Source organism: Callithrix jacchus, chromosome 1, assembly GCF_049354715.1.
Source record: "Callithrix jacchus isolate 240 chromosome 1, calJac240_pri, whole genome shotgun sequence".
In the NCBI taxonomy this organism is placed as follows: domain Eukaryota; kingdom Metazoa; phylum Chordata; class Mammalia; order Primates; family Cebidae; genus Callithrix; species Callithrix jacchus.
The window spans coordinates 169795162-169821557 of NC_133502.1; the positions used below are offsets into that span (position 1 = coordinate 169795162).

Here is a 26396-nt window from a genome sequence, read left to right on the forward strand (position 1 = left end):
TTTAACTGCAAAGACTATTTCCAAATAAGGTTACATTTGCAAGGATTGGTAAATAAAACCTGAGACCAGAGACCCATTTTCTTCTAAAATGCTTTCTCTCAAAGATTTTAAAAATAAAAGAATGGAAGAAATGAAAGAAAAAGAAGCCTTGGGACCCCAAAATCAGTAAGCCAAAGGGAAGAGTCAAGCTGGGCACTGTGTTAGGCAAACTTGCTTTCCGTTTTATTTCTAAATAAGATAGCTACAAAAATAAAAAAAAAAAACAAAAAACGACATACCTTCCTCACAATTTATCCACAAGGAAATTTCTTGTGGGCCTCAAGATCTTTTCCCTAAAACAGTTTTGTTGAATTTCACCCTGGCAAAGTAAATTGGTAGCTTATCTTCACAGGTGCAGGACAAACTCTGCTCACCTGAGACAAATGCGTATCTGATTGCTTCCTCTGCCCTATTGTTTATGTAAAAATGTAGATTCACTAAACCAGACTAAGGCATAAGAGATTATTCATTTACCCTCCTCTCACATGTAAAGGCTAATTAGACTCAAAAGAATACAGCTTTTTCTCTCTTATCTACCTATGACCTGAAAGCCTCCCTCCTCTATGCCCCTTTGAGTTGTCCTGCCTTTTTGGACTGAACCAATATACATCTTGCACATTTTGATTAATGTCTCATGTCTCCCTAAATTATATAAAACTAAGCTGTGCCCCAACTACCTTGGACACATATTGACAGGACCTCCTGAGGTGGTGTCACAGATGCATCCTTAACCCTGGGAAAATAAACTTTCTAAATTGATTGGGGGAAAAAAAGAACTTCAGCACATCTTTTTTTGGGGGAGCCACCATGAACCCGTAACAGTGCCATTCTCATCATGTCACTTGAAGGACACAAGCTATCAACATGCCTTATCACAGTTGATGTTAACTGTAATTGCTTGGCTAAGGTAGTTTTTGTCTAGTTTCTCCACAGTGAAGTTATTCTCTTTCTCCCTGCTTCTATATTATTCTCTTTGGACAGAAGTCATTATGTTCAGGCTGCACTTACTAAGCCAGAAGGATGGGAAGTTATTCTCTACCTCCTTGAGGGAGAGTATTTACATCAATTATTTCAAATTCTTTTGCAATCATTCATGTATTCATTTCTGTGTGGACTCATGGATATTTGTTTTATATTTTGGGTTAGAATTCAGTACTATTTTATTTATTTTGTTGCTCAAATTGTTCCAGTGGAAGCTTTTTTAGTTGGCTTCTTTTTGCCTTTGACATACCCTTATCACTGTGTTCTTTTTGAGCACTTCCTTACTTTCTGGCACTAAAATATACTCCAGAATCATTTTGGGATGATTGGCATGAGTTGGGAAAATGTACAGAAATGGTTAAGAATATGTCTGCCTTTCTGTACATATTCCATACCCATGCTCTGGAATCAGCCATTTTCTCCAAGGATCTCTGGTTCCTTTTATTGGAGAATGGCATTAGAAACCAAAATTTGGGTTCTAGGTCTATTTGTTGCTACTGGAGTGTCATCCTTTCTAAGCCCCTCTCAGCTGACAGAACAAGAAATATATGTTTCTACTAACCTGTGTATATATACATGTTTATAAACATTCTATATGTACCCATTTGTATCAATATTAAGTGAAACATGAGTTCATAATGATGTCTCCAACTCTTATCCATTACCACATGGATCATTCTGGCCTCCTCCTCTGGCTTGCCTGTAACCTCACATTCCAACAATAAGAAATATGGCTCCCACCACCCATCACCCATTTACTAAACTGTTCAATTCCAGTATGTCCATGTATGCTGGTTTCAGAAATATTAGCCTATACTTCCATGGAAACAACAGTTTGACCAGCTAGAGTCCAGTCTTTATATGTTGAGTTCCTTTTCAGTCTTACAGTCTCCACTTATTTCCAAAGTTAGGTCAGGATGTTTTCCTCACAGACTCTTCAGTGAGGTCATTTCATGCATTTGTAATACATTTAGTCAGTGCTGTACAGTTCTGTGGGCTTTGACATAATGACAAACTATCAACCATTACAAAATCATACAGAATAGTTTCACTATCCTGAAGAATCCCCTGGCTTCAGTTATTTAGCCCTCCCTTCCACAAGATCCTGGCAATCACTGATCTGTTTACCATCTCTATAGTTTGGCCTTTTCTAAAATGTCATGTAAATGGAATAATATATTATATAATCTATGTTAGTCAATTTTATATATATACTTGAATGAGTTAAGGGATGCCCAGATAACTGATAAAACATTATTTCTGGGTGTGTATATGAAGGTGTTTCTGGAAGAGATTAGCATTTGGATCAGCGAGACTGAGTAAAGAAGATCTGCTCTCACCAATGTGAGTGGGTATCATCCAATTCATTGTGTGTCTTAGTAGATCAAAAAGGTAGGGAGATGGTGAATTTGCTCCCTCTTTCAGCGAGGGCATCCATCTTCTCCTGCCCTCAGACATTGGCCCTCCAGGTTCTCAGGACTTAGTGTTTGAACTGAATTACACCATCAGCTTGCAGATGGCAGAGTGTGGGACTTCTCAGTCTCAATAGCGTGAGCTAATTCCTATAATAAATGTTCCCTTTCTTTCTGTGTTATCACTACATACACACAACCCACAGTCATTCTCAGTATCCATGAGGGATTTGTTCCATGACCCCTGTAGATACCAAAATCTGTGGATGTTCAAGTTCCTTACATAAAATGGCATAGTATTTATATGTAACCTATACACACCCTGCTGTATACTTTAAATAATCTCTGGGTTACTTAAAATACCTAATAGAATGTAAACACTATGTGAATAGTTGTTATGTTGTATGCTTAGGGAATAATGGCCAGAAAAAAAGTCTACTTATTCAGGATAATTTTTTTTTTTCTGAGTATTCTTGACCCTTGGTGGGTTGAATCTTCAGATTTGGAACCTGTGGATATGGAAGACTGACTGTATATATGTGTCTCCATCCTTTTGGCTTTGTTTCAATGGGACACCCTACTAATACAGTGCATAGTTCCAGGCTTACTTTTGAGGCTGTGGTTGCAATGGCAATGTATGTTTCAGAGCATATACAGAGCTATTCTGGTCTTCTTTGTTCACTTGATACAACTGAAGCTCCTGCTTGGTGCTGCTGATGCTTCCTGCTGGGGTGAGTGCACTTTTGCAGGCCTGGTTCTACAGGTAAAGTGTGGGAGATGCCGGGCCATGGGTCAGTGAGTGCTTCCCTGAACCTGACCTTTGGGCTGGCCAGTGCCAGTGGGGCTCTTTGCTTGATCCCTACTGGTGTTACCTGAGGGCATGGAAGGTGCTTTTCTGCCCTCCCCAGTACCAGCTTTTGGGTGGAGGATGCTGGGCCTATGGGTGGAGGATATTTCTTGGGGTCTGCTCATGCTGATGAGCTTCTTACTGCATCTCTGCCACTGCTGATGAGGTGGAAAGCATTTACCTGGGTACCTTCTGCCACTGATGTTGGAGGGGGAGTGAAAGGAAACAGGGGGCATGGGTTACTTTAGGTCAGGAATCAGCATAGCTTGGCTAGATCTTCTGCTTCTGGGTTTCTCAAGAGGCTATAATCAAGATGTTGGCTGCCAGTGGGGTCTCATCTGAAGACTCAACTGGAGGATGGTCTGCTTTCAAGTGCCCTGATGTGGTTGTTAGAAATATTCAGTTCCTTAAGGGTTGTTGGACTAAGAGCCTCAGTTCCTTTCTGGCTGTTGTCTAGAGGCTGCCCTCATTCAGTTCCTTGCTGAGGGCCTCCAACATGGCAACTTGCTACATTCAAAGCAGCAAGCAAGCAAGTAGCAAGACAGAAGTCACAATCTTATGTAACCTAACCATGAAAGTGACATCTCATCACCTCTGTCATGTTATCTTGGTTGGAAGCAAGTCACTACATTCAATTCACACTCAAGGTTAGGAAGTTGGGGAGGTGAATTACACAAGGACATGAATGCCAGAATTAAATCATTAAGGACTGTAGTAGAGTCTGTCTGCCACAGTCATCATCAATATACCTTATAATTTTAGTGTTTTAATGGTCAATAATACTTATCATTTGTAGAATACTTATTTAACTTCAGTTTTTTCAGTATTTTCTCTCATTAAAGGGGATTAAAATAATAACTAATTGTGACTTTAGAACATCAGTTCTTACAAAGTTTCTCTCCTTCCTTCCTCCCTCCCTCCCTCCCTCCCTCCCTTCTTACCTCCCCTCCCCTCCCCTCCCCTCCCCTCCCCTCCCCTCCCCTCCCCTCCCCTCCCCTCCCCTCCCCTCCCCTCCCCTTCTTTATAACAGAGTCTTGTTCTGTCACCCAGGCTGCAATGCATTGGTGTGATCTTGGCTCACTGCAACCTCTGCCTCCCCGGTTTGAGCAATTCTCCTGCCTCAGCCTCCCAAGTATCTGGAATTACAGGCACAGGCCACCACACCCGGCTAGTTTTTATATTTTTAGTAGAGACAGGGTTTCACCATGTTGGTCAGGTTGGTCTCGAAATTCTGACTTCAAGAGATCTGCCCACCTCGGCCTCCCAAAGTGCTGGGATTACAGGCACGACCCTTTTTCCTTTTTTTGAGACAGGGTCTTGCTTTGTCACCCAGGCTGGAGTGCAGTGGCATGATCATGATTCACTGCAGCCTCAGTCGCCTGGGCTTAAGAAATCCTCCCACTTTAGCCTCCCGAGTAGCTGGGACTACAGGTGCATGCCACCACACCCAGCTTTTTTTTTTTTTTTTTTTTTTTTGGCTTTTGTAGAGATGGAGATCTCACCATATTGCCTCAACTTGTCTCCAACTCCTAGGCTCAAGTGATCCTCCCATCTCAGCCTCCCAAAGTGCTGGGATTACAAGCATGAGCCACCATGCCTGGCCTTCTTATAACTATGCTATGATGTCTCACTAAATTTATGAAAACATAATTAGTATGATTACATATTCTTATAGAGGCAGGTGCTTCCTATACTGAACCATCACAGCATTTTGATTATGTCTTCCTTGTGACTTGGAGCACTTCTAAACTTGCAAAAGAAATATTTGTGAGGTCTCGTCTTCACTGGTTTGTGTCCTCTGCTCTTAAAGGCCCAGGCTCTGTGACCCTGTGACCTACAGGTATTGGGAGATCCACAACTAAGAGGCTGGGACCCCCTGGAAGCCTAAAAATGGTATTGCTGTCTCTAAGGCAGATCTGATCACCTGTCTGCAGCAAGGAGAAGATCCCTGGAACATAAAGAGACACAGTATGGCAGCTAAACCCCTGGTTATATATTCTTATTTTGCCCAAGACCTTTGGCCAGAGCAGGGCATAAAAGATTCTTTTTAAGAAGTCATATTGAGAAGATATGGGAAATGTGGACATGAAGATTTACAGTTAACTACAGACTGTGAAAGTGTGGAGGAGTGTAATCTGTACAAAGAAGGTTATAAGGAACTAAACCAGTGTTTGACAACTACCCAGAGTGAAATAGTTCGATGTGATAAATATATGAAAGTCTTTCTTAAACATTTAAATTCAAATATACATAAGACAAGATGTACTGGAAAAAAAAACTTTCAAATGTAAAAATTGTGACAGATCATTTTGCATGCTTTTACACCTAACTCAACATAAAAGAACTCATATTAGGGAGAATTCTTACCAATGTGAAGAATGTGGTAAAGTCTTTAACTGGTTCTCAGCCCTTACTAGACACAGGAGAATCCACACTGGAGAGAAGCCCTACAAATGTGAAGAATGTGGCAAAGCTTTTAAGCAGTCTTCAACCCTTACTACACATAAGAGAATTCATACTGGAGAGAAACCTTATAGATGTGAACAATGTGGCAAAGCCTTTAACCGGTCTTCATACCTTACTACACATAAAAGATTTCATACTGGCGAGAAACCCTACAAACGTGAAGAATGTGAAAAAGCTTTTTACCTATTCTCACACCTTACATCACATAAGAAATTTCATACTGGAGAGAAACCCTTCAAATGTGAAGAATGTGGCACAGCATTTAACCACTCCCCAAAACTTACTGTACATAAGGTAATTCATACAGGAGAGAAACCCTACAAATGTGAAGAATGTGGTAAAACCTTTAGTGTATTCTCAAACCTATCCAGACATAAGAGAATTCATGGTGGAGAAAATCTCTACAAATGTGAAGAATGTGGCAAAGATTTTAAACAATACTCATACCTTATTATACGTAAGAGTATTCATACTGGAGAGAAACCCTACAAGTGTAAAGAATATGGAAAAAGCCTTTAGGGTACTTTCAATCCTTACTAGACATAAGAGAATTCATGGTGGAGAAAAACCCTATAAATGTGAAGAATGCGGCAAGGCTTTTAACCGGTACTCACACCTCACTATACATAAAAGAATTCATACTAGAAAGAAACCATAAAATATGAAGAATGGCAAAGCTGTTAAGAGATACTCAACCACTAGTACACACAAGGTAATTCATGCTGGTGAGAAACCTTACAAATGTGGAGAATGTGGCAAAGACTTTTTTTTTTTTAAATAAAAAAGATGAGGTTTCACCATGTTGGCCAGGCTGGTCTTGAACTCCTGACCTCAGGTGATCCGCCCGCCTCGGCCTCCCAAAGTACTGAGATTACAGGCATGAGCCACCATGCCCAGCCAGTGAAGGCTTTAATTAGTCCTCCATCCTTACTAGACATAAGAGAATTCATGGTGGAGAAAAACCCTAAAATGTGAAGAATGTGGCAAGGCTTTTAACCGGTACTCACATCTCACTATACATAAAAGAATTCATACTAGAAAGAAACCATAAAATATGAAGAATGGCAAAGCTGTTAAGAGATACTCAACCACTAGTACACACAAGGTAATTCATGCTGGCGAGAAACCTTACAAATGTGGAGAATGTGGCAAAGACTTTTTTTTTTTTAAATAAAAAAGATGAGGTTTCACCATGTTGGCCAGGCTGGTCTTGAACTCCTGACCTCAGGTGATCCGCCCGCCTTGGCCTCCCAAACTACTGAGATTACAGGAGTGAGCCACCATGCCCAGCCAGCGAAGGCTTTAATTAGTCCTCCATCCTTACTAAACATAAGAGAATTCATATCAGAGAGAAATCGTATAAATGTAAAGAATGTGATAAAGCTTTAACCACTTCTCAACCCTGACTACACATAAAATAATTCATGCTGGAGGAAAACCCTACACATCTCAAAGGTTTTTATTGATTCTCATACATTACTAAACATAATTCATACAGGAGAGAAATCATACACGTGTATAGAATGTGGCAAAGCTTTTAACAAATCCTCAGCCATTACTAAACATAATTTATGCTGGAGAGAAACCCTACAAATGTGAGGAATGTGGCAAAACTTTTAAACAGTTCCCCCAAATTAACTGCACATAAGGAAAGTTATACTGGAGAGAAGCTCTACAAATGTGAAAAATGTGGCAAAGCTTTTAAGTAATCTTTAACCCGTACTACTCATAAGATAATTCATGCTGGAGAGAAACCCTACAAATGTGAAGAATGTGGCAAAGCTTTTTTTTTTTTTTTTTTTTTTTTTTTGAGACGGAGTTTGCTTTCCTTACCCAGGCTGGAGTGCAATGGCGCGATCTTGGCTCACCGCAATCCCCGCCTCCTGGGTTCGGGCAATTCTCCTGCCTCAGCCTCCTGAGTAGCTGGGATTGCGGGCACGTGCCACCATGCCCAGCTAATTAATTTTTTGTGTTTTTAGTAGAGACGGGGTTTCAGCATGTTGGCCAGGATGGTCTCGATCTCTTGACCTCGTGATCCACCCGCCTCTGCCTCCCAAAGTGCTGGGATTACAGGCTTGAGCCACCGCGCCTGGCCTGTGGCAAAGCTTTCAACCAGTCGTCAAACCTTACTAAACATAGGATAACTCACACTGGAGAAAAAATCTTAGAAATGTGAAGAATTTGGTAAAGACTTTATCCAGTCCTCAACTCCTACTAAACAACATAATTCATACTGAACAGAGACCTTACAAGTGTAAAGAATGTGGCAATGCTTTTAACCAGTCCTCAAACCTTACTGAACAAAATGATTCATATAGGAGAGAAACTCTACAAATGTGAAGAATGTGTGACAAAGCCTTTAACCAGTCCTCAATTCTTAATAAACAAGAAAATTCACACTGGAGTGTGAAAAATATGGTAAAGCTTTTAACTAGTCCTCAGTTCTTAGAAGACCTGGAGAGACACTACAAAGGAGAAAGATGTGACAATGCTTTTGGCAACAGCTCAAACTTTTCTTTTTCTTTTTCTTTTCTTTTTTTTTTTTTTTGAGGCGGAGTTTCGCTGTTGTTACCCAGACTGGAGTGCAATGGCACGATCATCTTGGCTCACCACAACTTCCGCCTTCTGGGTTCAAGCAATTCTCCTGCAACTCAAACTTTTCTAACCATAAAAGAAATCGGGGGCCGGGCATGGTGGCTCACGCCTGTGATCCCAGCACTTTGGGAGGCCGAGGTGGGTGGATCACAAGGTCAAGAGATTGAGACCATCCTTGTCAACCCTGTCTCTGCTGGAAATATAAAAATTAGCTGGGCATGGTGGTGCAGGCCTGTAGTCCCAGCTACTCGGGAGGCTGAGGCAGGAGAATTGCTTGAACCCAGGAGGCGGAGGTTGTGGTGAGCCGAGATTGTGCCATTGCACTCCAGCCTGGGTAACAACAGTGAAACTCTGCCTCAAAAAATAATTAAATAAATAAATATAAGAAATCATATTGGTGAGATTTCATGTTGGTTATAACAGTAATACATTCTACTCTAAGGAACATTATAGAAATTAAATAATACAAAATGAAATAATATTATTCACGAACTGTGGGGATCGCTCCTGCAAGGGATCCTTGACAGGACCCTCGCCATCTTGAGCTTGAGCCATACACGTTTCTTCTCTCCTGGAGGCTGTTGAGCTAAGGGAAAAGATGAATTCTGGTTGCACTGATTTTATGAACATCTATCTTTGCCTCTGACATTTGCAACAGGATGGCTGAGCTCAGGCTTTGCGGTCTAACGAGACATTGTGTGCCTCCTAGTTCCTTCTCTGCACAATAACTGTATGACTTTGTTTACCTCTGCTAACTCAATCATATTGTTTGCATATGATCCTATATGAATAGGCAAGGTTAGAATGACATTTGGAAAGGTCCAGCTGTACCTTGTTAACGATCTTACTTGCTTGCTTGACTGATTTTAGATAAACATATGTTTAGATTTATGACCCCCTTTTGCAAACTTTATTGTCCCTTTGCTGTACACCCTATGATTAAGAGTCATACTTTCTGTACCCCTTTTCTTGTGATTTATATTCTTGATTTTATTTCAAGATACAATGGAGTGTATGTAACTCCTTAAACACTGAAAAGTATATAACCTATGGTGTGCACAAATAAACTTGCTGTTCTGGCATTGCCTGGCAGTCCTCCAGAAAAAAAAAAAAAGAAAAAGAAATATTTGTGAATAATCTTCTCTCCCTTGCTAGGCTGGAGCTCTTTGAGGACAAATTATTACTATTATTATTATTTGAGACAAGGTCTCTCTCTGTCACTCAGGGTGGAGTGCAGTGGCTTGAGTAAGGCTTACTGCAGCCATGGCCTCCTGGGCTTAAGCAATCATCTTACCTGAGCCTCCTGAGTAGCTGGGACCACAAGTGCCTGCCACCATGACCAGCTAATTGTTATATTTTTGGAGATGGGGTATCACCATGTAGACCAGGCTGGTCTCCAACTCCTGGGTTCAAGTGATCTGCCCACCTCCAAAAGTAATAAGATTACAGGCATGAGGCACCACACTTGGCCCGACAAATTATGACTTTTTTTTACACCTGACTGCACTCAAAAGAGTACATTTACCTTGGAGTTCAGTAAATATCTATTTAAAAAAAACAGTCCCATAGCATTTTTAAAAATATGAACTTAACATCTCTTTGTATCAATAAAAGTAAGATATATGGTTAAGGTGTCTCTAGTTCACCTTAGTTCAGTCAGGTACTAGACAGATTGAATACTAATTGAGAAGATTAATCACAAGCAATTTATATCCAGACACTGAAAAATGTAGTATATATAATTATATCTGTATATTATGTCTGTATATTATATATAGATATAAAATATATACATATATATTTTTATATCTGTATCTGTACATTTTTTATTTATATATAGACACATGTGTATACACATGTACACGCATGTTTACACATGTATATATACATATATACATTTTATATCTGCACATTTTATATAAACATACATGTAAACATGTATATATACACATATATACTCATATATATACATACACGTATATATGTTTCTGAGCTAGAGTCTGGGTGTGTTTCTTCATAAAAAGATTTTATGCCTCCAAAGTATTTCCACATTATTTATAATAATATATAATAATATCACATTGCATAAGTAATAACATTAAATTATCCATTTATTCTTCATTCAGCATAGAATTAGTTCAAAATTGCAAAGAGAAACAATTTATTTTGGAAGATTGTACATTTTTATAAGTTTCTAAAAAGCTAAAAACTTTCATGAATTTTAACTTGAGAAATTATTGTGATTCCCTTGTTAATCCATAAATCTAATAGTATAACCATCACCTTTCTGACTGCAATGCTATCTTAACCTTTTTAATTTGTGGAGGGGTTCTAAACTTTGGATCCCAATTATATTCTGGTGATAACAGCTTAGTAGGTTTCTTAAAAAAAAAATATTTGTTTAGGTAGCTTTCAAATAGGCTATTAAGTTTATTTGTGGTATCCTGAACCATTCCTTTCTGATATTCTTTAATGAAGGTTACAACCTCATGGGGCGTGCCACCAAAAATTGCACTATGGTAATAGAAATCTCCTTGTCCAAAGGGGATGGAAGCTGCTGAGTTAGGTCTTCTCTCATAAGGGAAATCTTTAGCATTTTTAAAATACCACCATGCATGGAGCTGAGCTACAGATGTGCCCAGGGTTTCTACTCCAAAGTCATTCTTGAAGATCTGGTTTACAGACATAGTGAAGAGAAAGTTGACTTCATGCTGGATGTAATCTGTGATATACCCATTTAAGTTATTCATGTATATGAAATTAAAGTCTTGCCATTCATGGTCTTTAACTACAGTAAATATTTTGCATGTTCGAAGGGGACCTAACTCTATTCGAGGTAGCTTGTTGATGCCATCCACCAAGATGTAAAAGATAACCTTGTAGCCAGTCATAAAGTACTTATTAGCAGATTGTATGAACTCTTTCAGGTACTGATTTCTAAATCTGTGAAACATAAAAAAACAAAAAAAATTATTTTGCTAGAAACTAACAGGAGAATATATGCCATTTAAACATGCTGTTTCACATATGTGTCCATGACACTAAGCAAGGTAGGTATAGGGAAATTGGTCTGTCGCTTCAGTTGCATTGATTTGTGAAAGAGAATGTAGTATGTTTGGGGACCTGAAAAAAATCTTAAAGTTTGTTGTGGAAAAAAGGATAAAGGAGTTAAATGAATATTAATGAAAAGAATCTCAAGTGGTGTTAAGGACTTAGCCAAGGCTGGAGAAAATAACTGCTGTAAATAATTATACAGGACAGCCAGAAATAATGATTAGGATTAATTATAAATAGATCTTTAGATGTAGAAAATCCATGGGTACTCATCCATATTTTTCCAAAATAAAAAAGAGTGAATATTAGTAGCACCTACTTCCCAGCAGCAAATACAGTCAATCCTATGGTAATGTTCAGCTTCTTGTAATATCTTTCCAACACTTGTCTGTTGTAAGTTCCTTCCCATATGACCGGAGCAAGCCAGTCAGTTCTTGTTACAACATCCGGTCGTTTTCTGTTGAAAAATAAGAAAGAAATTAAGCAGATAGCACTTTATTATGACACAAGTTGTTGTCCAAATGATAATAGCTAATGATTATAGAATACTTACTATGAGTTTAAATGTTTACATAACTCATTTAATCCCTGCAATGCCCTATAAGGTAAATACTATGATTATCCTTATTTTTCATGAGGAAACCTGGGCACAAATTGGCAGACTAAATTGCTTAGTATCACAGCTAATAAATGGCAGAGTCAGGATTCAAGATCCAGCTAGTCTGGCTTCAGAGTGAACACACGATATTGCCTTTTGAGCCCAGGGGTCATTTTCTTTGAGTTCTGACTGTGGTTTAAACTTAAGTAACCCAGTGTCCGAACAGCTGTATGATTTTTGCCTAAACCCAGCAGTATCACTGTGTCCTTATGTGTTCTTGGTTTTTTCCTCCTCCTTTTTCTTTTTCTCTCTTCCTGGAAGTTCTATAACGCTACTCCGTTTTTACATTTTCCCTAGTGCTTTAAGCCTATTGATGCAACCTGGAAGAAAATTGCATTAGTCTCAAAAGGGAGGAAAAAATTATAATTGTTTCTAATAATAACAAAATGACAGCAAAAGTAACAGCATTAATAATACTAAATAGTTTGGCTGGAGGCCAGGCATTAAAGGATTAAAGCAAATTAAGACCTTCATTTTGAAAGGAATTAGATACAAAGTGAGATGCCATTTTACTTTTGATGGGTGCTAATTTTTATTATAAATCCAGACCCAGACAAAGTAGCATTTGTCAACCTTTAACAATATATTAATAGTAATAATAATAATATAGTAAATAGTAAATACTTCAAAACTGTTCCCTCTTACTGTTTTAGTAGTTCTTTAACATACAATTTTATTTGTTTTTCAAATTCAGTTATTTAAAACCCCTCTCATTTTTTTTCTTTTTGAGATGGAGTTTCATTCTTGTTGCCCGGGCTGGAGTGCAATGGCGCAGTCTTGGCTCACTGCAACCTCTGCCTCCCAGGTTCAAGCAATTCTCCTGCCTCAGCCTCCCAAGTAGCTGGGATTACAGGCACCCGCCACCATGTCTGGCTAATTATTTTGCATAGCAGAGACGGGGTTTCACCATGTTGGTTAGGCTGGTCTCGAACTCCTGACCTCAGGTGATCTGCCCGCCTAGGGCCCAAAGTGCTGGGATTACAGGCATAAGCCACTGTGCCCGGCCAAAACCTTTCTCTATTTTTAGAATTTCTAGTCATATACTTCTATTTGACTCACAAATCTCAAAATTTGTCTTACAACTCGCCCGATGTATCCTCGTGATAGTGATGATACTTATAAATTCGTCATGCTACAGATGCAAATTGATACCTATTTGAGAAGATAGGGTTTGAGGATTATCCCTCTTTTTCATGAGATCAGATTAAAGGTTTGCAGCCAGAATAAAAGAAAGAGTCTCTGAAAGCAGAAGGCAATTAAAAACCCCTGTTAAGAAATCATTTAAATAGGCTAAAATGCAGTGGCTCATACCTGTAATCTCAGCACTTTGGTAGGCCAAGGCAGGCAGATCATTTGAGGCCAGGAGTTCAAGACCAGCCTGACCAACATGGTGAAACCCATCTCTACTAAAAATAGAAAAATTAGCCCGATGTAGTGGTGCATGCCTGTTAGTCCCATATTCTCAGTACAGATTTGCTTTCCTTGTCTGCAAACCTGCCAGCTTTGTTGACTTGCAGAGTATCTTATCCATTACTATGGTATCACACACATTACCTTACCCAAGGTACCCACTTTATGATGCAAGTAGTGTGGCAGTTGACTCATTTCCATAAAGTTCTTTGGTCTTACTATGCGCCTTGTCATCTAGAGGCAGCTGGTCTGGTAGAAAGTGGAACAGCCAGCAGAAGTCTCAATTTTGGTGCTAGTTCAGAGACCAATTTCCTGAAAGGTTGAGGTACTATCCTATAATGTGTAATCATGCTTTGAATTGATGACCAACATAAGACACTGTTTCTTCCAAAGCTAAAATACACAGTCCATAAAGCAACATAGATGTGGGAATGTTCCTGCTCATGATTACAGCTTATGGGATGTTTGCTTGCTATTGTTATAAACTTGGGTTCCGTGGGTTTGGAGTTCTTAGTTTCTAAGGGAGGAATCTTCTTTTAGGGAATAAAGTCATGGTTCTATGAAGCTAATAGCAGATCATTTGAGGTTCTTCATGCTGCTGAACTATTAGGCAGAAATAATGTTACGGGCAACTGATCTTCATCACCAAGGAGATAGTAAGTTTCTACTGCACAGTGATAGCAAGGAGAGCTGCATATAGAACCCAAGGAATTCTCGGGGGTGCCCCTTAGTACTTCCATGTCCAGTAATAATGGTCCATGGGAAATTATGGCAACTCACTCAATAAGGTGGGACCACTAAAGGACTGAGAAATGAGTTTTAAGGATTGGAGGTTTGGGTCACTATCAATTAAGAAGATGATAAGGAAACCATGAAACAGTGGCAATTAACTACCTTTTTTTGTTATTAATCTCCTGAACAGCTACAGAGGTGGGACTTAGTAGTGATTTATTATGTTAATTACTTTCTCCCCTTTCCTTGCTACCTTATCTAGAATACCAGAGGGCTAGTGTTATAGTTTAGGTTCTAGTGGGAATATGACTGAATTGTTATCACCTCATGATGATACAGTAGCTGATGGAACTTTGTGTTTCTCCTTTTTTGGGAACATTAAATTTTTCATCTAAGTCAAGGTTGAGAAATGATGCTGAATGGAAAAAGGAGTAGACTGTGCTAGTTGTTCTCCATTTTCCTTCCCCCTATCTTCAGCCTTTCTCTGCCTGGCTGTATATCCTAGGAACAGGCTTATCACCCAAGGTCCCTTGATCTATGGCTTCCAGTGGGTTCTGCTAAAGGGAGGCACCAGTATACAATGAGAGGGCAGGAAGATAGAAAGGTTGGGTTATTTCTTTTCATGCTCTCTCTCTCCAGTTTGCTGAGACATTGAGGGTGGTCATGTCCTTCTATGACTGGAACTTCTGTTGGGTGGCTCTTTTTTCATGGTTCCAGCAATTTCTGTTCTCTGGTAATGCCATTCCTTTCCTTGCCCCTTTAGGCCTAGGAGTGGTCACAGCTTCCTGCTGTTGCAAACCCCTAGGTGCCTACATATCCTTTGTTGGGTCTCTAAACCTTGCCCAAACCTCTGCAAACAATCCCATAATTGAAGTTACTGCATCTTACTTGAGTTGTGTCTCTTATATCCCTACAGATTCAGTTTCTGAGAAGGTTAGAAAACACCACAAGGCCTGAGTAGATGATGTTCAGCAGGACATAGGTGATCTGATTATGAAGTATAATATTTGCAATTAAAATTTCCAGAAAGAAAGTATACAGATAAAATGCTAGTTTCGTGGTACCATACTGTAGAGTATCATAGATGTGATATAGAATGAAGCATAAAGGAGGGAAATAATATATCAGCCTAAGATATTCAGACAGACAATACATGAATAAACAAATATATAGTATGTCAGATGCTGATGAGTACAGTGGAGAAAAATAAAGCTGGATAAGAGAGAAAGAGAATGGGATTTTATGTAATTTTATACAGGGTGGGTGGAGAAGTCTTCACTGATAAAATAACATTTGAGAGGAGTCTTGAAGGAAGTGAAAGAATGAACCATTTTGCTGTTTGGAGGATGAATGGTCCATGCAGAAAAAACAGAAGTTGCAAAGGCCCTGAGGGGAAGTGCACTTCATGTATCTGGGGAACATCAAGGAGGCCAGTGTGATTGGAGTGGACTGAGGGAGGGAGACAATAGTTGAAGATGAGGTCAAAGATAAATGTTGGACAGCTATTTTATTTGTAATTGAGAGAAGACATTTGTGGCACACATGGCTGACAAAGGATTAGTATCAATAATATATTCTTTTTTGCAGCGGGACAAAGTCTTACTCACTCTGTCACCCAAGGTAGAGAGCAGTGGTGTGATCTTGCTCACTGTAACTTCTGCCTTCCAGGTCCAAGTGATTTTTCTCCCTCAGCCTCCTGAGTAGCTGAGATTACAGATGCCTGCCACCACACCTGGCTAATTTTTGTATTTTTTGGAGTGATGAGGTTTCACTGTTTTGGCCAGGCTGGTCTTGAACTCCTGACCACAAATGATCTGCCCACCTTGGCCTCCCAAAATGCTGGGATTACAGGTGTGAGCCACCATGCCCGGGATCAATAATATATTCTATAAATCAACATAACACAAATAATTCAACAAAAGTGGGCAAAATATATGAACTCATCTCACTAAATAGAAAGCATATATGACTAACAAACACACGAAGGAATGTTTCACTGCTTTAGTAATTAAAGAAATTTAAATGGCTATAAAGAGATAGATTTTTCTGCCCATTCTAGTGGCGATACAGAATGTCCAAGAGCATGTACATCAACAAGATCTGTTCTTCTTTGCTGATGAAAGTTTAAACTACTGTATCTGCTTTGAAAAATAATGTTGGCACTATCTCATAGGTTGAATATTTACATATTTTACCACTCAGGGGCTCCTCATCTACCTAAAGAACAATCAGTAAGAACATTTATAGCAACACTGTTCATAATAGCAAAAACTTAAAAACAATTGAAGTGCTCATAACAAGGCAGTGGATAAATAAACTGTGGTATATTTCCATAGTCAGTTATTATGCAGCCATCAAAATGAATTACAATGATGTACACTTTCTGAATGAATCTTTGCTATCTAATATTAAGGGGAAAAATAGGTCCCTGAAAATTACATGCAGTATAATATCCTCTTTATAACATTATAAACAACTAAAGATTAAAAATGGACATTCCCCCCATAATATAGAGGATATACATTTATATTTTAAAACAGAAAACAGGGAATGCTAAACCAGGGTTCATGATAGTGGCTGTTTTAGGGGGTCAAGTGAGGATAGAGGAAGAGTATTAGAAAGGATACAGGCCGGGCACAGTGGCTCACTCCTGTAATCCCAGCACTTTGGGAAGCTGAGGCAGGCAGATCACTTGAGGTCAGGAGTTCAAAACCAGCCTGGCCAACATGGTGAAACCCTGTCTCTACTAATAATACAAAAAAATTAGCCAGGCATGGTGGTGGGCATGGGTAATCCTAGCTACTTGGGAGGTTGAGGCTGGAGAATTGCTTGACCTTGGGAGGTGGAGGTTGCAGTGAGCCGAGATTGAACCACTGCACTCCAGCCTGGGTGACAGAGCAAAAGACTTCATCTCAAAATAAATAGATAAATAAAAAGCTAGATGTTGAAGCTATTGAAGGTGGTAATTTTTGTTTCATTAAAAATATACAAGCAAGCAAACAAATAATATATGGGTTTTGCGTGAACCAATGATGACATGTCATGAATCAAGGATTATTCTAATTCTGTGCACCTGCATACCACTGAAAAATATAAACATTGAAAATTCACAGAAGACAAAATACAGATGAATAACAAACATAAAAAATGCTCAAATTCAATAATAATTAGAGAAATAAATTTGAATGCAGATATTGTAACTGTTTTGCCAATAATAAAATGTTTGATATTATCAGACATGTAAAGTAGATAAGTAAAATGATGAAATAAATAAAATATTACTAACATTTGTCCACTGAAGATTAGAAAATAAATAAACAGAACAATTACTAAAGGGCAATTTAGCAACATGAAGCAAAACTTAAAAACTATGTCCTTTTAACTCATGACTTTACCCTAGGAATTTATTTTACAGCTAAATTTACACAATGATGTGGAAAAATATATGTACAAGGATATTCACTGAAACATTAATTATAACAGCCCCCAAACTATAAACAATAAAACAACCATTAGAAATGGGCTAAAGAAATTTATATATAACCATAAAATATAATAATAAATAACCATTAAAAAAAAAGTGAAGTTCTCCCCTGCGTGTTAATGCCCAAATCAAGAGGTCATTAGTGGCATTTTCAGGCTGCCTCTTAAGACATTTTTTCTTTCTCCTAATACCATGAATGTTAAACTAGATAGAGTGTGACGCCTTTGTCATTATAACCCTTAATTTCCTTGATAAATTGATTCTTGATAAATAGACCCTAGGTTAATGTATAAAAGTAAAAACTCTAAGTCCTAGAAACATCCAAGATTAGCCACAATTTGATGAGGGAAAAAATCTTCCTCTTCAAGTTGAGTTACATTATTATTATTATTTATTTATTTATTTTGAGAGGGAATTTTGCTCTTGTTGCCCAGGCTGGAGTGCAATGGCGTAGTCTCGGCTCACTGCAACCTCCGCCTCCTGAGTTCAAGCAATTCTCCTGCCTCAGCCACCTGAGTAGCTGGGATTACAGGATGTACCACCAAGCCTGGCTAATTTTGTATTTTTAGTAGAGACGTGGTTTTTCCATGTTGGTCAGGCTGGTCTCAAACTCCCAACCTCAGGTGATTCGCTTGCCTCGGCCTCCCAAAGTGCTGGGATTACAGGCATGAGCCACTGTGCCTGGCCTGAGTTATATTAGTATTATTATTTTGTGAGCAGGATTTTTTGTTCTTACTTAGAATTAAACCAACTTGAAAGTGGAGGTACTTCTACTTGATCATTCCTAGGTACAAAGAGAAAATCAAGTTAAGAGCAATCCACTCACTCAACAAGAATTTGTTGTGCTTCTACATATTTTTTACTTTTTGAGATGAGGTCTTAATCTGTAACCTGGGCTAGTGTGCTGTGGCATGATCACAGATCTCAGCAGCCTCAACCTCCTGGGCTCCAGGGATCCTCCCACCTCAGCCTCCCAAGTAGCTAGGACTACACGTGTACACCACCAAGCCTGGCTAATTTTGTGTGCCCTATATTATGACAAACACAGTTTGAGTTGTTGATTCTACAACTTTGAACATTTAGATCTAGCTCCTGCCCTCAGGAAGCTTATAGACTTCATAACAGGAAAGACAATATTAAACAGACAGTTACAGAACAGAGTGACAAGTGCTAATAGGGGGAAAAAAATCCCCAAGAAAAACCTGCTCTTTATAGTTAAGGGACCAGAAAAAAGGCAACCCAGTAAGACAGAAAATATTCAGGCACTAACCATTCTACTCCAGTCAAATAACACGGGAGAACTGTGGCTTCCACCTCTACTCACTCCAGCAAAGGTCAAGTAAAGAGTCTAAACTTACTCTCTTGCCAGACTGCAATGAGGCTCCCCTCTCCTCCTTACTGGTGTGGAGTCAGAGGAGGTTGGTAGAGGTTCAGAGTTTTACTGCCACTCAGCAACTAAGGCCATCTCACTGCAGTGTCAGTAGAGATCATGTAGGGAACCTGATCTTCCATTTCCACTCACCAGTAACAAGGAGTTCCTTATTCTAAACTCCCATCCCTGGTTTCAGTGGAAGCAGAGTGGAGAACTTGGAATTTCACCCTGAACTGTTGGTATTGGGGCACCATCATCTCATTTCCAAGCTGGAGCAGTGTCAGAGGACAGTTGAGAAAACACAGGATTTAAATAAAATTGACAGGCTGGGTGCCATGGTTCATGCCTGTAATCCCAACAGTTTGGGAGGCTGAGACATGAGAATTGCTTGAACCCTGGAAGTGGAGGTTGCAGTGAGCCAAGATCATACTGCTGCACTCCAGCCTGGGCACAGAGCGAGACTATGTCTCTAATAAATAAATGAATAAATAAAACCTGAGAGTCTCATGATACCCAATATATTCAGGTTTCAATTTAAAAAATTATTCATCTTACTAATAACAAGGAAGATCTCAACTTGATTTAGAAAAGGCAATCTGCAGATGCCAAGATAACACAGACACTAGAATGATCTGACAAAGATTTTAAAACAGCCAGTATAAAAATGGTTCAGTGAGCAATTACAAATATATGTGAAACATATGAAAAAATAGAAAGTCACGACAAAGAAATAGAAAGTCTTACCAAAGACACAGAGGACATAAAAAAGTAGCAAATGTAAACTTAAAACCTAAAAATACAATAACTGAAATAAAGAACTCAGTAGATAAGCCCAACAGCAGAATGGAGAGGACAGAGGAAAGAATCTGTGAACTTGAAGATAAAAGAATAGAAATCACTCAATCTGAACAAGAGAAAAAAATCCTTTTTTTTCTTTTTTCTTTTATTTTATTTACTTTAGTTCTGGGGTACATGTGCAGATCTTGCAAGATTGTTACATTGGTATATACATGCCATAGTGGTTTGCTGCCTCCATCCCCCCATCACCTACATTAAATATTTCTCCTAATGTTATCCCTCCCCAATTTCCCCACCCCCTGCTATTCCTCCCCTAACTCCTCATCCCCCAACAGACCCCAGTGTGTGATGTTCCTCTCCCTGTGTCCATGTGTTCTCATTGTTCAACACTCACTTATGAGTGAGAACATGCAGTGTTTGGTTTTCTGATCTTGTGTCAGTTTGCTGAGAATGATGGTTTCCAGATTCATCCATGTCCCTGCAAAGGACAGGAACTCATTCTTTTTATGGCTGCATAGTATTCCACAAGCCTTAGGGACATGGGTACTAAAAGTACAAAGTACAACATACATGTATTTGAAATCTCGGAAAGAGAGGAAAAGGCAGGTGGGGCTGAAAAAGCATTTTATAAAATCGTGGCTGAAAATTCCTCAAATTTGGCAAAAGACAAATAGATTTAAGAAGCTGAATGAACTCCAATCAGGAATAACCCAAAGAATTTATGCCAAGGAATTTGAAAATCCTACTTCTGAAAACTAAAAAGGAAAATCTTGAAAGAAGCCAGAGAGAAATTATTTATCAAGTATAAAGAAAAAACAATTCCGATATAAGTGGCTTTCTTTTCTTTTCTTTCTTTCTTTCTTTTTCTTTTCTTTTTTTTTTTTTTTTTTGAGTTGGAGTTTTGCTCTTGTTGCCTAGGCTGGAGAAAAATGACGTGATGTCGGCTCACTGCAACCTCCACCTCCCAGGTTCAAGTGATTCTCCTGCCTCAGCCTCCCAAGTAGCTGTGATTACAGGCGCCCATCACCATGCCTGGCTAAGTTTTTGTATTTTTAGTAGAGGTGGGGTTACACCATGTTGACCAGGCTGGTCTCAAACTTCTGACCTCAGATGATCCACCAGCCTTGGCCTCTCAGAATGCTGGGATTACAGGCATGAGCCACCATGCCCAGCCGTAAGTGGATTTGTTATAAGAAATAATGGAAGCCAAAAGGAAGTAGAACAATATTTTTCAGATGCTGTGAGAAAATAATTGTCAACCAAAATGTTTCTAGTTATTTTAATTTTGAAGCATCCGTTTGTGGACTACTACACAGCAATACAAAGGAGTAGACTATTAATAAATACAATTACCTGGTTGGATCTCAATGGCATTATGCAAAGTGAAAAAGTTCATCTCAATAGGTCATATACTGTATGATTCCATTTACAACATATTTTCAAAATGGCAAAACTATAGAGACAAAATAGATTAATAGTGCTCTCAGGGGTTCAGGTGGGCCTGGGAGAGTGAGTTTGGAGAGACATTTCTTTGTGGTAATGAAATAGTTCTCTATCTTGATTGCTGTGGTGGTTACTGAATCTATACATGTGATGAAATCATGTAACTATGTAGGCACCTTTTCTCAATGTCCATTTCCTGATTTTGATTATTACTGCTACAATATGTAATGTATAACATTGGGGGAATTGAGCAAAAGGTAAACATGACCTCTCTTTGCAACTTTCTGTGAATCTATTATTATGTCAAAATAAAACGAAAGAAAAAATGTAAAGAGTATATCTTTTGTGATATTTTGAGAGTGTCTTTAGCCAAAGATATTTCATTATGGAATTCTCCAGGACTGGTGCTCTTCCCAAATCCAAGTTGTCTACAACCTAAATTCATTAAAAATATATAGTGACAGGCCGGGCTCGGTGGCTCAAGCCTGTAATCCCAGCACTTTGGGAGGCCGAGGCGGGTGGATCATGAGGTCAAGAGATCGAGACCATCTTGGTAAACGTGGTGAGACCCCGTCTCTACTAAAAATGCAAAAAAATTAGCTGGGCATGGTGGTGCGTGCCTGTAATCCCAGCTACTCGGGAGGCTGAGGCAGGAGAACTGCCTGAACGCAGGAGGCGGAAGTTGCGGTGAGCCGAGATTGCGCCATTGCACTCCAGACTGGGTCACAAGAGCGAAACTCCATCTCAAAAAAAAATACATATATATATATATATATATATATAGTGACAAATGGAGAACTTTTAAAAAGTTTATAATTCTGACAGTTGATTGGTTTCACTAATTTTGGGGCCCTACACAATAATCAATGGTAGATAACATGCTTGACTAAAAGGACTTATTATAATCTAAAGAAAATCATTATTCTGGACAGAGATAGTTAAATAATAGCAAGGATAAAAAATTTGTTCCCTGTAGGCAGGTGAGTGTGAGAGCAAAATTTGGAAATGTGTGTTTACACATGTTCATATAAACTCATATATATGTATATATGCATGTGCATAGAATATTTCTCAACTTAAGAAATTTACCACATGATTACCTCTAGGGAATTCAGTATAATTTTCAGTTCTTTCTGCCTACCATCACTATTAGAATGCATTTGACTTCAGCTAGTTTGCCCCCAATGGTTTGTAAAATATTTATAGGACAGATTCTTACCAGCAGACATATATCTTCTGCAAGCGATTCTTTATTCTTTAGATAAATGAAAAAAATTGTTTTAGTTTTAAATTAGAACAAATGCTTATTGTACTTACAAAAACAAAAAATATCTGGAATTTAAGTTTATTCATTCACTCATTTGTTAGCCATATAATTACTAAATGTTTACTAATTATACTAGGCATAATGCTATAGTTCTGGAATATTTGACAAAATCCAGGCCTGCCATTAGCTTATGGTCTGTTTATTTTTTTTTGACTAAGATAACCCTTTATTACCTTCAAAAAGATGGTATTAATGCTATTACAACTGGCCATGGATCCTTTCTGTTAAGGTACAATACCCTTGGAGGGCAAATAATGTGTAGAGCATGATACTAAACCAATAGGATAGATTTTAAAAGACATTTAGCTCTGACAATATAGCTGCTTTTCAAATAGCATTCAGTAACATTGCATTGCTTATAAAGAAGACCATAGAAGAGGGCACTGGGGAAGTAAGAATTTGAATTTTTCTATATGAGAGCATTTTTAACAGGTTAACAAATTTGTTCTCCAATGCAGCCACATTTCTATAATAGGTTACTTTGTCTTGCTCATATTAGATAGAACTTTAATGTAGTTTAAGATTTATCTAAAACAGAAGCCCCAAACTATCCTCTTATCTTGCCTTATTCCTTTCTTCATAGCATTGTTATATAAAATATATCATCCCTGAAATTATATACTTCTTGTTTATTGTCCATCTTCCCCACCTAGAATGTAAAGCATTTTAAGAGCAGTAACTTTGGGTTATTGCTATTTTTCCAGCACTTAGAACAAGGCCTCGCATCGAGAAAGTAGCAAATAATTATTTATTGAATGTTGAAAAGTGAAAGAATTAATGTATATTTTCCCCCAAGAAGGTAATTACTGATTAATTTAGGGAGTACTATTATCTTTTGAATATAGCTCAGCACTTTAGATCAACTTTCAAATCACTAAAAATGATGGTTCATGAATATTTTCTATTTACCTGAAATGATGCTCAATCAATGTCAGTGATAAAGCAAACAAAATCATTAGCAATACTTTTCTTTTAGACAGCATTCTCTCCTAAAAAAGGAAGAAAAAGCATTTTTTTGAAAGTAAAAAACTACTGTTATCATAGTCTAACAACAAATTTGTGGAAATTTTACCACCACTTTAAGTGTCTGATTCTTGAATGCTCAGCCTTAAGGAAGAAGGCATACTTGGGCCAGGGAAACCACATATTGTTTGGAGAGCCTGGAAATTGCCCTCAGGAGGTTTACTAATCCTTTTTAGACTAGATGCCAACTGTCCGTGACATTCCTCTTGCATTTCTTCATCAAAGTCCACCCTGCTTGCATAAAATAAATTCAGTAAAACTCTCTTCCTATTTCACTGGTGCTTCTGTGTACATAGAATCAGGTAATTATGAAGATGTCTTTGTCTACTCGGATATAGTCTGCCCCAATCTGGATTTTTATGTATTTTTTTCTTCACAAAACAGTCAGACTGATGCATTACTCAAAGACTGTAAGACTAGGAATCTAAAAATATATGAGTTCTTTCAAAGGTGTATCTTTGTAAATAGTGATAAAAATTACAAATTAAAGGCATTAAGCTCTGAAATGGAATCTTTGGCTCCAGCCAATGCATCGAGCTCACATTGCAGGTATGATATCTGTTTACAAGCACAGATTGTTTTTTGGTGGGCATTATCCAAGAGCAGGTCTTGCTTTTGGGTTATGTATTAGAGTAAAATACAGCTCTCTAATACTTAATTTTTCAACCCTTAATTTGTGAGTGAAATGTTTTAGACCTGTTACTTCTAATACAGTAGCCATTAGTCACATGTGGCTAGTGAGCACAAAAACATGGCTAGTCCTAATAGTGGAGTTTAAAGACTTAGTATTGAGGAAGGAGACCCAGGGATCTCAGATCAGCTTCTCCTTTGACTATCACACTGCATTTCAATAGAAGAAAAGGCTGACGGACTGGCGACTCCTGTTTCACCTTCCTGCAGGTGGCAGGCTTGGTCTTGGGGAAACTCCAGAAAGCACTAATTTTACTTAAAACAAGATCAAACCAGAAACCTTTTCACGTGTGAGTCCTAAAACTGTAAACCGGAACCCTTTCATATGTGATTCCTGAAACTGTAACCTTTTCACATGTGAGTCCTAAAACTGTAAACCAGAACCCTTTCATATGTGATTCCTGAAGCTGTAAACTGAGACCCTTTTCATATATTATTTCTAAAGCTATAAACCTAAGATTCTTCCACGTGTAATATGTAAAGTATAAGCCTATATAAAGGCAGAACCTTCCTTTGTTAGATGAGCTGAATTTGGACAGATAATTTCCTCAGCTCCTGGCTGTGATAATAAACTCTTTACTCTTGTGTTCAGTGTTCGGGAGAAACTGAAGAAAAGATTTTAAGATATCTCAATAATTTTTTATGTTGACTAACCTGTTGAAATGAAATTTTGGAGGCCGGGCGCGGTGGCTCACACCTATAATCCCAGGACTTTGGGAGGCCAAGGCAGGTGGATCACGAGGTCAAGAGATCGAGACCATCCTGGTCAACAAGGTGAAACCCTGTCTCTACTGAAAATACAAAAATTAGCTGGGCATGGTGGTGTGCGCCTGTAGTCCCATCTACTCGGGAGGCTGAGGCAGGAGAATTGCTTGAACCCGGGAGGTGGAGGTTGCGGTGAGCTGAGATAGTGCCATTGAACTCCAGTCTGGGTAACAACAGCAAAACTCCATCTCAAAAAAAAAAAAAAAAAAAGAAATGAAATGAAATTTTGGTTATAGTGAGTTATATAAAATGTATTATTAAAATATATTTCATCTGTTACTTTTTGCCTTTTACGGTGTGGCTCCTAAAATATTTTCAAATGGCATAAAATATTTAAGGTGACAAATATGACTTGAATTATATTTTTATTGGAAAGTTTTTGCATAAATAATACCATACTGAAGGCTAGGCGTGGTGGCTCAGGCCTGTAATCCCAGCACTTTGGGAGGCCGAGGCAGGAGGATCACAAGGTCAAGAGACCGAGACCAACCTGGCCAACATGGTGAAACCCCGTCTCTACTAAAAAGTACAAAAAATTAGCCAGGAGTGGTGGTGCGTGCCTGTAGTCCCAGCTACTCAGGAGGCTGAGGCAGAAGAATTGCTTGAAACCAGAAAACGGAAGTTGCAATGAGCCAGGATCGCACCACTGCACTCCAGCCCGGTGATAGAGTGAGACACTGTCTCAAAATATATATAATAATAATAATAATAATAATAATAATAATAATACCATACTGGGCAGGCTTCAATTGAACCAAATTTTAGTGTCCCAGCAATGAGAAATGATCACCTGCATTTGAAATACCACATGAATGATGTAAGAGTGTGGTTCATCTTGCCAGATTATTTTCTGACAAAATGCCCTAAATGACATTATTCTTAAAAGCCACTAATAATGTTGGTGTGCCACCTATTATTCTGTACAACATACATTTAAGGCCAAAGTTTGGGGATAGTCCCTACCTATAATTTTGCCATAATTATCTAAACATTTATATAGTGCAAGTCTTGAGAGTCACTTTACCTTTAGTTTGGTGATGTAAAGAGAAGTGCTAGGACAGGCATTTCTCAAGCATTACATTTTTTGGATCTTTGCAAAAATCATATATTGCATACTATTCTCCTGCTGTTTGAGTCTTCTATTAATGGTGATGTCACCAGACTCTAAAGTCAGTGTCATAATGATTTGGTAGCAAGTTCTCATTGCTACTGAACAATGGAACTTTGTCCCATTTGAAAAATTAAAGCATTTTTAAAATGTTCTGCTTTTAGTCTTCTTTGTTACACTTCCTTAACTTTC

At 38.5% G+C, this 26396-nt stretch overlaps 2 protein-coding genes and 1 pseudogene across 18 annotated transcripts in view; 2 read left to right on the forward strand and 1 right to left on the reverse strand.

The window, feature by feature from the left end:
* The window catches only part of LOC100401933 (PDZ domain-containing protein 11 pseudogene), a 69956-nt pseudogene that overhangs the window by 23534 nt on the left and 20026 nt on the right, over positions 1 to 26396 (forward strand). The window lies entirely within an intron of this gene.
* On the forward strand, positions 4741 to 7551 carry LOC103787226 (uncharacterized). Its single transcript, XM_078350523.1, has one exon. The coding sequence runs from the start codon at positions 5593 to 5595 to the stop codon at positions 6262 to 6264; it is 672 nt and encodes a 223-aa protein (XP_078206649.1). The 5' UTR covers positions 4741 to 5592; the 3' UTR covers positions 6265 to 7551.
* LOC118144226 (N-acetyllactosaminide alpha-1,3-galactosyltransferase-like 1) lies at positions 10505 to 26364 on the reverse strand. 3 transcript variants are annotated; one of them, XM_054236485.2, is made up of 7 exons: positions 26121 to 26364; positions 24986 to 25122; positions 23528 to 23607; positions 22511 to 22546; positions 18415 to 18462; positions 11714 to 11851; positions 10505 to 11283 (listed from the first exon to the last, which is right to left on the reverse strand). In XM_054236485.2, the coding sequence occupies exons 3-7, from the start codon at positions 23599 to 23601 to the stop codon at positions 10620 to 10622; spliced, it is 960 nt and encodes a 319-aa protein (XP_054092460.1). In that variant the 5' UTR covers positions 23602 to 23607; positions 24986 to 25122; positions 26121 to 26364; the 3' UTR covers positions 10505 to 10619. The 3 variants fall into 3 exon arrangements, with proteins under 3 accessions (XP_054092460.1, XP_035112111.2, XP_078231583.1); XM_035256220.3 differs by lacking the exon at positions 24986 to 25122; XM_078375457.1 differs by lacking the exon at positions 26121 to 26364 and having other exon boundaries at positions 24986 to 25776.

What these genes read in the sequence shown, in the direction of transcription:
- LOC118144226 (XM_035256220.3), bottom strand. Translation starts at nt 23,601, where the DNA reads ATGCTGTCTAAAAGAAAAGTATTGCTAATGATTTTGTTTGCTTTATCA. An exon ending in TCAAGTTGGTTTAATTCTAA is followed by an intron (nt 11,852 to 18,414) that starts GTAAGAACAAAA and finishes ATTTTTCAACAG; the next exon opens with AAAACGACCGGATGTTGTAA. An exon ending in ACTGTATTTGCTGCTGGGAA is followed by an intron (nt 11,284 to 11,713) that starts GTAGGTGCTACT and finishes TATGTTTCACAG; the next exon opens with ATTTAGAAATCAGTACCTGA.
- LOC103787226 (XM_078350523.1), top strand. Translation starts at nt 5,593, where the DNA reads ATGCTTTTACACCTAACTCAACATAAAAGAACTCATATTAGGGAGAAT.